General features: G+C 36.6%; 1 protein-coding gene across 4 annotated transcripts; it reads left to right on the forward strand.

Moving 5' to 3' along the window:
* The first annotated feature begins 940 nt into the window (after positions 1–940).
* Positions 941–5,029, forward strand: LOC131026899 (zinc finger protein GIS2). 4 transcript variants are annotated; one of them, XM_057956904.2, is made up of 4 exons: positions 941–1,096; positions 1,452–1,636; positions 4,015–4,110; positions 4,224–5,029. In XM_057956904.2, the coding sequence occupies exons 2-4, from the start codon at positions 1,515–1,517 to the stop codon at positions 4,753–4,755; spliced, it is 750 nt and encodes a 249-aa protein (XP_057812887.1). In that variant the 5' UTR covers positions 941–1,096; positions 1,452–1,514; the 3' UTR covers positions 4,756–5,029. The 4 variants fall into 4 exon arrangements, with proteins under 4 accessions (XP_057812887.1, XP_057812888.1, XP_057812889.1 ...); XM_057956905.2 differs by having other exon boundaries at positions 943–1,096; positions 1,461–1,636; XM_057956906.2 differs by having other exon boundaries at positions 969–1,119.
* The last annotated feature ends 9,472 nt before the right edge of the window (positions 5,030–14,501 follow it).

Genomic DNA, 14,501 nt, shown 5'->3' on the forward strand with positions numbered 1-14,501 from the left:
AACTCATACTAATAATAAAAACAAATTATTAAAAATATAACAAAAGTAGACCTAAAACCTTATGATGTAATTTTCATCATTACAAATATTCAATAAAAATACAAATATGCAATTCTCACCATTACAAATAGTCACTCTCAAAGCTCCATGCACGTGATTGTTTCCAAAGTTATCACAAGATTTAAATGGGACATGTAATGGATGAAGAAATGGGGTATTAATATTAAGGAATGTCCACATACCAATGAGGAAATAAAAAAGCTTGCAAGGGAAAAATTCAAAAGTAGCTTATGGTCAACATGAAATGACATATAAAAGTCTATTATATCAAATAATTTAATCCAACCTGAGATCACGAGGAAAAAATCTACATAAGAACAAATATTAAATGGGAATAAAAAATGTTGATAGCTTAGTTGAGAACTAGCTCTAATCAATAGGTGTAAAATAGGTAGATGGATGATATCTAATAATACACCTATTTTACAACATGAGAGTGGTAGAGGCAAAGCGACACATTGTTATGGAGTCTTTGACATACATGACATCTGCAACAAATACAAAGACATTCTAAAAACATATAATTTAAGCAATTTGTTTGAGGAAATAACACCAGACAAAACAACAAACCTACTTGTCAAAATTTACTCTAGAAACGTAGATCTATCGAAGAGCTTACAAATTGTTTAAAGCTTTTAATACCCGAAATGTTGTATTCATGAATCTCATAGACTACTTCGACCTTGTGAACATTATTATTATTAATTTTTTTTTTCATTCATTCTCACCCACGGATATACTTGGGTTTGGTTAGACCCAAGCATTAGGCTAAGCGACGCCGACGGTTCAGCCACTGTTTAATTATTCCGTTAGCAAAACTTGTTAAATTAGAGGTTAATTATGAAGTTTATAAGAAAAGATAAAGTCCGCTGTGAACATAACGGCATATAAGGATAAAAGAAGCCCTAATCTCGAGGGAGAGAAACTGATGATATAAGTGAAGGCGGTGGGCGAGATTGAAATAGGGTTCGCGGAGGAGGAGAAGAGGGAGGAGGAGCTCCAGCGGCATCTCAAGCACCAGCAACAGCAGGAGCAGGTTGGTCTACTGTTCGAATCCCGGTAATGGTAACACCCTAAAATAGTACTGAAGACTTATAAAGCAAACAAATTACAATCCACACCTTAAAAAACATGGAGCACGCAAAAAACGGTGCTAGTGTTGGATGGTGGTTTTGTAGGAAGTGTTGTTTTCTTGGAGTAATGGTGGTTTTGTGGTTTTTGTTGGCAAGACTGGTTTTGGACTTTCCGGTGGGGTGGGGCGGGTGTGGTTTTGGGGGGGAGGGTTTTGTTGGGAAGAGTGGTTTTGCACTTAGTGGAGGTGGTTTTGCGTGTTTGAAAGCAGAGTGGGGCTGAAGTGTTTTCATTACTTGCATTTGTTTTTGTGGTTGAAGTGGTTTCAGGGGGAAGAAGGAGAGGAGGAGGAAGAAGAGGAGGAGAAAGAGGGTTTTGCAAGGATGAGCATGGATGGAGAGAGTCCGCCCAGAGGAGGAAGCCGTCGGATCCGTAGCGGCGTCGTTAGCGATCGCTCATATTATCGCGATGCGCCGTATCGGAGAGACTTCCGCCGACCTTCCAGGTCTCACATTCGCCCCTTTTTATGTTTTTGTTAACATTCTGTGTGTAATCGAGTAATTTCTTCTCTACTTGCCAAGTTTTTATTAAATAGTTTATTCCAGGTTGATTTTGATCATATTCATCTGGTTCTTACGCATTATTGTCTCTCCGAACTTTTAGTTTTTAAGCATTGTCTGTCAAATAACTTACTAATGCTGCTTAAATTCTGATGCTGATAAGTTTCATTTGGTTTTCTACGCATCATTGCGCCACTGGACTTTTAGGCTGTTGAACTTCATCTGTTAAATAACTTACTGATGCTGCTTAAATTCCCAATTTTGATCATATTCATTTGGTTTTCTACGCATTATTGTCTCGCTGTACTTTATTTTATTTTAAACATTATCTGTTAAATAAGTTACTAATGCTGCTTAAACTGCTTTCATCGTTGACTTTCCTTATTTTCCTTTAGATTTGTTTGCTTAATTTTTTCAATAGTTTATTTCAGAGTCATTTGTTTTATTCAGATTCTTTCTCTGTGTTCCTTCAAAAGATTGATGCATTTGTTTAGATTTCAGTACTTCCAAGGTGGGTTCTCTTTTTACTACCTCTTCCCCTTATGTGGTAGTTTCTAGAATTTTTTAATCTGGAAAATTTGAACGGATTACGTCTGGGCTTTCTGATGATTACTTTTGGGGTACGAAAGAGTAATTTAAAAAGGGTATTATGTTTTCCCATGCCCTAATATAGTGGCTTCTAGAGCTTGTAAAAAAAATAGATAACTTATATCCATCACCCTCCAAAAAACCCTGTCTACTATAGTAATGCCTCCCTTGATCATCATATGTAGCCATTATTGCTACCCACGGTCCCACGCTACTATCGTGTAGCCAACTTGTTTCATCTTTTATATGATACATTTCGTTAAATATTTATTAGAACAGGCAGAAATTTGTCAGAGATTCACATATCTCGAGAAATTTTTAAGATTGATTTTTAATCTGTCTTTAGCATATTCTCTGCTAGTTTTCAAATAAATGTTTTTACGGTTACGCATATCTTCAGCACAAGGAAAAAGTCATTCTTTCATTTCTTACTAGTGTGAATAAGCATGACTTTTGCTAAGGTACAGGTATATGAAAACTCCAGGAACTGTCTCTACCATAATGATTGTAGTATCTTTCTGTGATGACTTCTGTATATGTAAACTCCAGGAAGTGTCTTTACCATAATGATTGTAGTATCTTTCCTTGATGACTCCTGTAAGTTGTAACTTCTTTCAGAATAATTGAGTTTGTTTTCTCTGAGGGATAGAATCGGATATTTTACCTCATAGCTCGTATGTAATAATATCATGTTTCCTTCTACGGTAAATGATTTCTTGCGACTCTTTGGGTCAATGATTATTTGAATGATATTAATTTAGATTTGTTCGACGTTGAAAGTTCATTTAGCACTACTAATTATCCTGTGAAGGCTTTAACAATTATGTCTTATTATTCTGGTGCTTTCTTGGAGGAGCAATGATTAATTTTGAGATAACAATCACATCATTCCTAGGTCTAGAAGTCAACAGATAAGCTTAAGGTAATTTAGTTATCCAAGAGCATAAACTTTTGAATTTTTTATCTCTCAAGGGTTCTTTACTCAGTTGAGAGCAGATGCCAAGAGATCTTTATTTAGTTAAGAGCAGACACCAAGAGACGTTTAAATATCCATAAGTTATATCAAAACTTCTAATGTTTGGGGCATAATATATCTTCTCATCAATTTGTTAGCTGTGAAATGCCCATGATTTTTGGTGACTTATCTAATAACAAGGTGTGTCACAGTGAGTTTTGATGGTTGTCTTTTATTTGCCTGCAATGAGATAAAGGTAATGCATATGTTAGTTGAGACGTCCTTTTCAATAAGTTGATACTCATCCTGGCTTTTTGAAATGTCTGAAGTATTAACTTAAAAGTTAACTATGTCGTCCTCTCTCATAAGCTGCAGTGTCTTCTTAAAATTGATTTTTTTTGAGATTACTTCAATTGTAGGGGTGTTCCTGGGTAAATTTTAACAATGCAAAATTTGAGCAATACTGTTTGGGCTTTTAGCTTAGAAATGTTTGTTACCATCTTTTCGTCTCCACACTTTGTAACATATTTCTCAATATGCTGGTTGTTGGAGGAATGCATTTGGTTTTCTTCAAACGATTTTTTTACTTATATCTTTCACTCATTAATGTTTATTTGTAAATTGCTCTATCTTTTTTAGTGCTGTAAGCTTTTTCATAGGTTTACCATTTTTATCATTGTTATACTGTTTTTTTGATATTGTTCCATATGGCTATTGTCAATTTTGCCACTCCCAAGATGCGTCACGAACATTCTTTATCTGTTTTATTTGTTAAATCAGGATAGCGGATGACTACTGCAAGAATTGCAAGCGCCCAGGGCATTTTGCCCGAGATTGCCCAAATGTTCCAGTTTGCAATAATTGTGGACTTCCAGGGTAAGCAAATATTATGTGTGCGTTTTTTCATTGATAGAGAATCACTTTGTATTGATTTGTTAAAGCAGCTCTGAGTTTGCATGATAAACTGACATTCTTACTTCCTTCTTCAGGCACATTGCAGCCGAGTGCAGTACAAAGTCTCTCTGTTGGAACTGTAGAGAGCCTGGTCATGTTGCAAGTCAATGCACTAATGATCCAATATGCCACACTTGTGGTAAAGTTGGCCACCTCTCTCGAGATTGTACAGCACCACCTGTCCCACCTGGAGATATGAGGCTCTGCAACAATTGTTATAAGCAAGGGCATATAGCTGTGGATTGTACCAATGAGAAGGCATGCAATAATTGTCGCAAAACTGGCCATCTGGCTCGTGACTGTCCTAATAGTCCTGTTTGTAATATCTGCAACATTTCTGGTCATGTTGCTAGACAGTGTCCAAAGGGGGGCATGCTTGATGAAAGAGGTCCTCCAAGAGGTCCACCAAGATTCAATGACATCATTTGCAGGTCATGTAACCAGCCAGGACATATCAGTAGGGACTGTACAGACATTATCATTTGTCATAACTGTGGTGGTCGTGGGCACTTGGCATATGAATGTCCTTCTGGTCGGATGATACCTCGTGACATGCGCAGGCGTTGATGCTGAATTTTTCTTCTCATCTCGTGAATTGTCTGCTTAATACGGTTCATCTTTTCCTATTCAGAACTGAGTTTGGTTGGTAGGCAGGAGACATTTAACTGTCTTATTTAAACATGGCATGTTAAAGCCTTTTTAAGTTTTATGCTTTTAAATTATAAACTACAGGCCAGCAGACCAGCAATTTTTAATGAAATATATTTTATTAGACTGGATGATATGTTATGACCAGCTTTTCTTTGATGAAATATATTTGATTAGACAGGATGATATGTTATCTATTTCTTTATGTGCAAGAATGGGTAAGTAAGTTTTGTGCATTGTCGACATTTATTTTATAAATGTTTGTATTTTCTATTGCAGCCTGTCTTAAGAGATGAATTGAATTTTTAACTAGATACTTGAGAAAAATAGACTATGGGTGATGAATGTTTCATTTGCCGTTATCACAGCTGGGATTTTTTCCAACATGGTTTATTGTTATTCTTTGTATAAGGTTGGTTTTGCACTGATCCACACATTTGTAACTTTTCCAGTCTGTTAAAGAGTTTGTCTTGAATATACTTTTTATAATGACCTGTGCTGAGATAAATTGAATTTTTCATTTGTTATCAATTAAGGGCAGACCTCTTCTGATAATGTAGATTAAAGGGTGTTGTGAATGTTACATTTAGCTGGAATTTTTGCTTTTATTGTTATTCTTTGTATCAAGGTTGGTTGTGCACAGATCCACACATTTGTAACTTTTCCAGTCTGTTAAGAGTTTGTCTTGAATATACTTTTTATGATGACCTCTTCTGTAGATTAAAGGGGGTTGTGAATGTTAATTTAGCTGGAATTTTTGCATTTATTGTAATTCTTTGTATTAAGGTTGGTTGTGCACTGATCCACACATTTGTAACTTTTCCAGTCTGTCAAAGAGTTTGTCTTGAATATACTTTTTATGATGACCTGTGCTGAGATAAATTGAAAATTTCATTTGCTATCAATTAAGGGTAGACCTCTTCTGATAATGTAGATTAAAGGGTGTTGTGAATGTTACATTAAGCTGGAATTTTTGCAACAGAATAGTATATAGAAATTCTTTAGACATGGATGGTTGCATTACACATTGACCTCCGTTCGTAGAAAATGTTTTGAGTGGTAAGGAGTTGTCTAGAGTGTAATTTTTATGTTGGCCTGTGTTTGAGCTTTTTGTAAGAGATAATCATAAGGTATGGTTGGCTTTCTCCATTGCAGCACCAATTCAGAGACTTTGAAAGCGTACTGGGAGTAGATAAATATGACATAAATATTCAATTTTACTACAATACATGGAAGGAATGTTTTATTAGAGGTTTTCTATTTACTGTGTATTGACACGCAATAAGATTGTTAAATTTATTTTTGCTTAATGGCTTGTTAACTAGAATTTTGATAAGTTGTTTGTTCTGATAGAGTTTCCGAGCTTTGAAAGAGAGATGTATTAGAACAGTGTGCATGCTTAGTCTTTGGCGGATTATGATTTTTGTTAGCAATGATATTAGATAAGGTGGCATCCTTGGTGCATTGGCATGCAATAATTATTGTTTTATTTGTTTAATGGCTTGTTAAATGGTACCTTGGGTGTACAGAGTGTGAACTGGAATAATGAAAAAATAGTCTTTCGCGGTAGAGTTTTGGAGCTTAAAGACGGACTTATTGGAACAGTGTTAGTAGAGTCCGTGGCTGAATAAACATGCATTGGCATGCAATTAAATTGTTAAATTTATTTTTGTTTAATGGCCTTGATAAACCATAACTTAGGCCTACAGAGTGGATTTGGAATTCTGAACATTAAAAGACGGATGTAGTGGAGCAGTGCTTGAATTATAAAAGGCAGCATCCTTTGTTTATCTTGTTGATTTTGTCACTACACATCATAATATCTTGATTCTTGTCGTTTTGCATGTTCTTCATTTTAGTGACTAGTCCTCTTGAGGAGTGCTGTGGGCGGTGAAGAGCTGGTTAGAATTCTGGTTATCTGAGTATACAACTGAAGGGCAAGGCTGGGGACACTTTGTGGACCAAATTAACTCAATTACACCGCAAGTTTGGACGTTTATTTAATTAATAGACTGGAAGCAGATATGGTACTCTGTCGGCAAATGTCATCGAATGAAAATCTTTTGCCAACCGATTAGTGGTGTTGGAACTGAGTTCAATCAGATATTTCGTTCAGTTCGCGTATAGAACATGAATCTAAAATAACATGCGTGGCATCAGGTTTAGGAACATCCATCATTACAGAATAATTTAAAATGTGGGGAACATTTACAGAAAATTATATTTTTTCAAACTATTTTTGCAGCAAAATTTACACAGCTGTGTGGATCTCCATAAAATGAAAGCACTTACATTTTTTTTTCAAGTATAACTAATGCAACACATAACTCAAATAAGCATATAACATCATGTAGTCATGATTTCAAATAATACATATATCAACTAGTCATGCATATATTTGAACTGTAACATGAACATAGGAACTTAAATACGCAAGCGGAATTATCATCACATAGAGTAACCTTCCCTAGGGTAGCAAACATCATACAACTCTACAACATATCACTTTTTACATTTAATATCTATTGCAACAAAATCATGAGAAGGTAATCATTAATTTAAGCCTTCATGTTTACGTGAGATGTATCCCATGATCGAATAAACAAACCTATGAGAGGGTAATCATTAATTTAAGCCTTCGTATTTACGTGAGGTGTATCCCATGATCGAATAATTCCATTTGCTAGAAGATAAATCCATACAAATATAACACCTTACATCACTGTTCACATGACATAAATAACATAATCTATTCCAACAAAGAATCCACAGCTCTATTATAAGAATAGCGATCATCTAGATTACAAACAAGTCTTGCAAGAGTATCTTTTCCTACGATATTCCTAGTGATCATCATAGAAAACTTACACATTTAACTAGCCACATGAATATACAGTTACATCTAAACCATTTCTATGCTATGGGTTCAATTTAGATCACAAAAAACAAATGTTCCCATTTTCTTATCCTTTACCATCAATTATCCATTACATTTCCGAACATCAATTCTAAAGTGAAATCATTTCCCATTTTCTAATAAAAGATTCCACACAAGTCTAAAGCATAGTTCTGAATTCAATAACATGATACGTGCATTTATTATCCAAATAGCATCTATTAATCCATTATGGCTCTCATTCATCAATTGTAAATAAGACATATCTAAGATACATTATACATCTCCCAAGAGTAACCAATATTACAGTAACCCTTTTTCATCAAGATACATAGTTTCCTAATCTACTATTATGAATTTCTTCATGATGCATACTACATCTTAAGCTGAAGAGATAAGAATCCATACCCACGCCCACAATTATCCAATGAAGAGAGAACATCCCAATGGAAGAAGGCATCAAACCACCCGACCATGTGGAATCACAAGGAACCACCCCCCATGCTTTGGAGAATGACATAAGATCCCACACACTCTCTAGATCTACGCTGACACCTAACAATCAAAGGACATAAACAAACCTCCACAACAGAAAAGGATCCACAAGATCGATACTCCAAATCATATAACGAGGCTATCTCGAAAGCACAAGACATCCAAAGGCATTCCAACAAATCAAGGCATAAGGAACTAGGATCTACATGTAGGGAAGAATGTCATCATATGCTATCACCAAAACAATAAAGGATATCCTAGGTAAGGGGAGTTAAAACTCTTTGTTCCCAACATTCGTGATACACATGTGGAACTGTCTCAACCTTTAAGGAAATCAAGGGAGTTTGGTTTATCCGGTTATCAGATCTTCCCAAACCTCATCCCGAGTCTGTACTAGCACTCCAAGCCATAAAATGGGGCACCATCAATACATTTCATATCTTATTAAGATGAATTACTACTACCCATCCCACCTAAGATTTATTAGGTTATCACTTGATTATACAATAAACTCCCAACGAGCTATCCCAACAAGCTATCCCAACGGTCTAAACCCTGACTCATCAACACAAGGAATTCTAGTGGTCCATTCTTCATGAGCTCGACAGAATCATGGAAGCCCACTTTCCCTAGTCATGCACCCAGACCTTAGGGTAACAATATACAAATGCAAAAGGGCTCTCAAATGAAGTACAACTCAGATAACCAAAGTTTCCAACCATAATGATAATCATCAAATAAATGCATAGCAATGCCAATATCACAGCCTCATAAGACAATCATGAAACACATAGCATCCAATATCCACAATATCAAATGTATCCAAATGAGCCCAATTCAACAACAAGGTATTATTCATCTTGCTTGACGCATAAGTATGCAAATAATCAATCTTCATCAATAATACAATCCCGGAAACCTTAGGAACACAAAAGTGTCAAAAACAACCTTTGGGTTGTCGAAAAACAAAATTTGAAAGCCAAGAAAAGACTCAAAAAGCCAAAACTGACATAGAAAGCCAAACACGACAGTCTGGCATTTTCACAGACTAGAACAACGCATTCAATAACCAGTGCAACGCTCTTACAGAAAAGAACAACACTTATACATAGTTCTGCAACACTTTTGCCCAATAGACTAGCACCTATGTTCACCACTTTTGCGCATTCAATAGATAGTACAATGCATACACCTAACTGTGCAACACATTCACACGACCAAATAGCGCATCTACCTTCCAGGTTAGCACATAGACATAATAGGATAATGCATACATGTATCTGTCTAATTTGTGCAGTAAAACAACACATATATCAATTCATTTAGCGCCTTTGACTCAAGGAGTAGCACATACACTCAGAGCAATAAAAGTCTCAGATAATGGCGCTAGAACTCACAACAAAGGCATAAAATTCCAAATACGACCTCCAACACGAGATCACAAGGCAACATTCAACCCGAAACAAAGCATAACACAAGCCAAAAGGAGAAATAAACAAGTAGAACATAGATGCTACCCAACTCCACATACTGGGACTATTCCCAACTTCACACAAAGACGTATGTCAGTGCTGCCCCTTTGCCTGCTTCTGCTTCTATAGCTTTTGTTGGAGCTGTCTCACTGTCTGTCTCGTCTTCCAATGATGTGCCTGGCCCCGACTCTATTGGTCCTGCAGGCTTTTCGAGGTCTGCTGGTATCTCTTTGGATGCTGGGTTTCCTGAGTTGGATTCGCTGGTTTGGCAAGTTGAGGCTGCTAAGGTTGAAGAAGGCTGAATTTCAGTTAAAAGCAAACATTCTAAAAGGTCTTCGCCTTCTTTTGATATGACCCTTAGATCCCAAAAGAAGGGATCCAAAGGGAAATCCTAATGTTGGTTGGTTGCTCCTAGTTGGGGGTACCTGTTGTTCGAACTGCCTGTAGGCTTTCCATGCATATGTTCTTATTTGTCAGACAACTTTTCTTTCTGGAGTGGTCCGTCTACTTAGATTCCCTTTTCTTGGCTTTGTTCCGTCTTGTCTTTGTTCAACTTTGTTTTGTGGATAATCCTAAATATTTTTAGTTATGGGTTTCAGGTCCTCCCTATTAAACCTATTTTGTATAGGGTTTCGGGTCCCTTAAAAATTTGTTTTTAACCTAATAAAAAACACAACCAAAATCTTGGAATATAAAAAGTCTTCTACATAATACATTTGCAAGCTCATAAAATAAACACAAAATGCAGACAAACAACCTCATCCTGACAATACATCCTATACCTCTAGGCAAAACCAAAACTATAAAACTCAAGGTTCACGACAATGCACAAACATGGGTAATTCTAGAATGTCCAAATATAAAAATCACATGGGAACAATAATACAACTAGCATATTAATCCAAAAATCAATATTATTTTACACCCGATAATCTTCCCACAGACACAATGCGAACAATCCTTTCAAATGTAATTAACATAAGAGGGATTAAAACCTCCAACCTGGAAAATAGAGTGACGGTCTAAGAATTCAATGAAGCGCAAACCCAATCCTCAATCCAATGAAAAATCCAAAGCCAAGCTAAAAATATTGAAACAATGCAATTTTTTCCAACCAAGCCAACCCCGCGACAAACTCGGAAATCCCAATAAATAGAAAATTTAAAGCAAACTATGCAAATCCTTCAACCAATCAAAATAATCTAAAATATCACATTTCTTACCAACCATGCCCAATATCAAGGTAGAATAATATAAAATAATATTATTTAAACCTCCCAAATCTCACAACCAATCATAAAATAGGGTAGGTAAGACAAATAATTAAATAATATATGGGTAGAAGAAATAAACAATAATGAGTAATAAATAAACACATTAATCAATAAATAAAATAGAAAGTGCTAATCAAATAAATAAATCAAAAGCCTAATAAATGTTTTTGATTAGTAAAGCAACATTAACTAGGGCGTTGACTCTTAACATAGTAAAAAACTATCAACAGAAAACAAGCAACATCAAGAAAAATGATGTTGGCAACAAGAACAACAACCCAAAGGTAGTTAGAAACAAACACAGTCAGACAGGCAAATGAATCCCATCCAACTGGAGAACAAAGAAGACTCCAATCAAGGGGTGGACGAGGATTGGGGCAGGGGAGAAGACTTCCCCTTCCGCCTGCAAGCAACCACAGTCCAAGCGATGCTGTCATTAGGTCCATCAAAAGAGAGATCAATTAGAAGGGACCTCATAGGGTTACAATCAGTGGTGTCAACAAAGTGTTGCAACAAAACAACATGAGGCTGCTTTAGAGCAACAACATGCTATGATGAAACAACACCAGAAGCAGGTCCAACATTAGAAGAACGTGGCTATAGAACATGAAAGGCAGGAGTGGGGACCTCAGGAAATGAGGCCACAAAAGGAGCAACAAGAGCATCAGTAGCCGTGAGGGGCACAACATCAACTGAAGATGAGACATCATCCTCATGAGAGGAGCCAACAAACGCAGAGTCAAGAGCATTGACTGTTAAGTAATCAACAGTAGCATTCCTCCACCAAGTAGAAACACCTTTGTGGTGTGAAATAGAGCAGTCCAAAGCAAGATGACCTGTAGAGAAGCATCTCTTGTAGCGGAAGGGGAGGCCTTCAAAATCCAATAGTTGTGACCAAGGCCTATCCCCCGCCATTAGAGCCAACATCTCCCAGGGGTGTTGATAAGATGTCAATGTCCACAAGAATGCGGGCAAAGGTAGTGGGGTCCATTGAGGACATAGCTTCATCGACCTTCAACAAATGCCTCATAACAAGAGTGCTCCCAAAAATGAAGAGGGAGATTGATGAGGTGGACCCAAACTGGACACACATTAAGTGGTTCAGTGAGAGGGTTAAAAGAAATTGTCCAAGGCTTAACAGAGAGGGAGTGCACTCCCCAAGCCTACAATATGCCCAAAACCAAATCCCGATTAGCAGAAGATGTGAAGGAAGCAACAAAAAAACCTTTAGCACAGGGGAAAAGCTCAATATTGTGAGCCACCAAAGGCCACCAAGAGTCACTTACCCAACAATGAAGGTCCGTTAGAGAAGGCCAGAGCCCAGAGAATCTGCACATAAGAGCGCAACGTTGGTAGAACCCAATGTTGTCCACCACATCCTGTTCACAAACCACCACAAGGGAGGATTTGGCACAGGGAAGAGGATGAACCCCCTTCGAAGGCTGGGCAACAGATCTGGCCACACGAGCAAAGCTACGCTTGCCAGCAGGTTTGGGCATAGTACCAACAACATTAGCAATAGTCAGCTGAGAAGCATCACCATAAGCTAGAGAGCTGATAGCAGCAAGACCCTCAGCCAGAGCACCAAGGGGCGTCGGTGTTGCACCGGGCAAATCCCATGGGGAGTTGCAACAACAACCACTTGAGGAGCATCAGACTAAACAACAACAACATCGAAGATACCGTGAATCACAGTAGCAGAATCCCCCCCCCGCGATGAGGAAGGGAGGGGAAGTCAGAGGACAAGGGTATCCCACAAACATCCGCAGTAGAAATCATCATAGAAGCAGAAACCATCGTCGAACCAGAGGCACCAACAACTATGTTCAAATGGAGAGAGGCGAGAGAGCCATAACAACAAAGCCTAATAAATGTTAAACCACACAAATAATATAAATAAATTAATAAATAATTAAATAATAATATTTCATAAAAAGGGCCAATAACAACAAGGGGAAAGTAAAAAAATAATAACAAATAAATAACCAATAAATAGATAAGCCAACAATAAATAAATAAACAAATAATTAAATATACTGATAAACATAAATGCTCCAGCCAATTATAATTTAAATTCAATACCATTAATATCTACCACATGGATATAAACTAACAATTGCACCTTGGTGTGTAATGGGTACGTCAAAGAGGTATAGAATGTGAATTGGGGTAAAATTTGGTCTATTATTTGAATACATTTGTAGTCTACATGAATTTAATTGGTTGAGATATATAAAAGGGCAAAGAGGTGGAGAGATATGAAGAGATAGAGATGGAGTGACAACAAGATATAGATATAGGGGTTTAGGAAGAGGGAGAGAGATAGGGAGAGGGATGGATGGATAGAGAATCATCTTTAGATATGGTCTATCAAGCAAAGAGCCTACATTGTTTTCAAAATCATTTAAGTTGTCATTTTGGTGTCAATGAAAAATAGTGATTTTTCTTGAGTGAAAGGTTATCGTTCACTCCTCGCTCACCCAAGCCCCCAATTACTATCTTTAAAGAACCCCAAAAAATGATAACTAGAAGTCCATTAATAAATTTCACATGTACCAATAGCCACCCACTTTATTCCAAGTAGTTATAATTTTTGGACTTTAATTGGAGGAGTTGTGCAACTATTGGTACCCATAACACACAACTACTGGGCCAATTGTGCATAAGTATTGGCCATTTTTTAGGTGGTTGTAGTGTACGATTATATTTTGGGGCATCTTTTTGTAAGTATCCGATGACACTTTGAAATGAGCACTCTTTTACCTTTGCACGCATAACAAATCTTTTAATGTGCATCGTTACTACCTAGAAGCTAGAACAATAGCTATAAGTAGTTAAATTGCATACGAAAAAACCAAAAAAATTATCAAAATATGATGTACCGTTTAAGATCAGTGGGTGAGCGAAGTTAACTATAACGACTACTAATAAATTCCCCTAAATTTTGCATGAAAGATCAATTTAAACATAAATGAATATCCCTTGATTGTGAAATACAATGAATGATATATTTATGCAAGTGTAAGGTTTTTTCATAGCATCTAGGAAAAAATATTATTAAGAAAAAGAAAAAGAGAAATCATTCACATAAAAATAAAAAATTAAAGAGAAGGCAAGGAGCTTCTCATTATGGAAGCAAACTTTGGTTTCCCGAAATAGTGAGTACCAAGGAGTAAGGCAAAGACCCTTCAAATTTAAATTGATCTCATTATACCACTACAATTCTACTACAATTTTTTACAAGAATACCATTATCTATCCATGGGATTGTTGGATATACAATTTGACTGTGAGTTCTTGGAGATAGTGAATAATGAACTACAACCTCTTATTGGTCTTCATTTCCTGGCCCCTCAATATCTTTTAATATTTTTCAGTTAGGAAGTCTATATATCATGTGGAGTAAAGGTCACAACTATATAGACACATTTCAATATGTGAAAGCATCTCGAGGTATAAAAAATCCCATCGTAGGCTTTCTTAGTTAGTTATCATAGTGTTAGACAAGTGCAGGATGCTTACGTGACA

This window comes from Cryptomeria japonica, chromosome 1, assembly GCF_030272615.1.
Source record: "Cryptomeria japonica chromosome 1, Sugi_1.0, whole genome shotgun sequence".
NCBI lineage: Eukaryota > Viridiplantae > Streptophyta > Pinopsida > Cupressales > Cupressaceae > Cryptomeria > Cryptomeria japonica.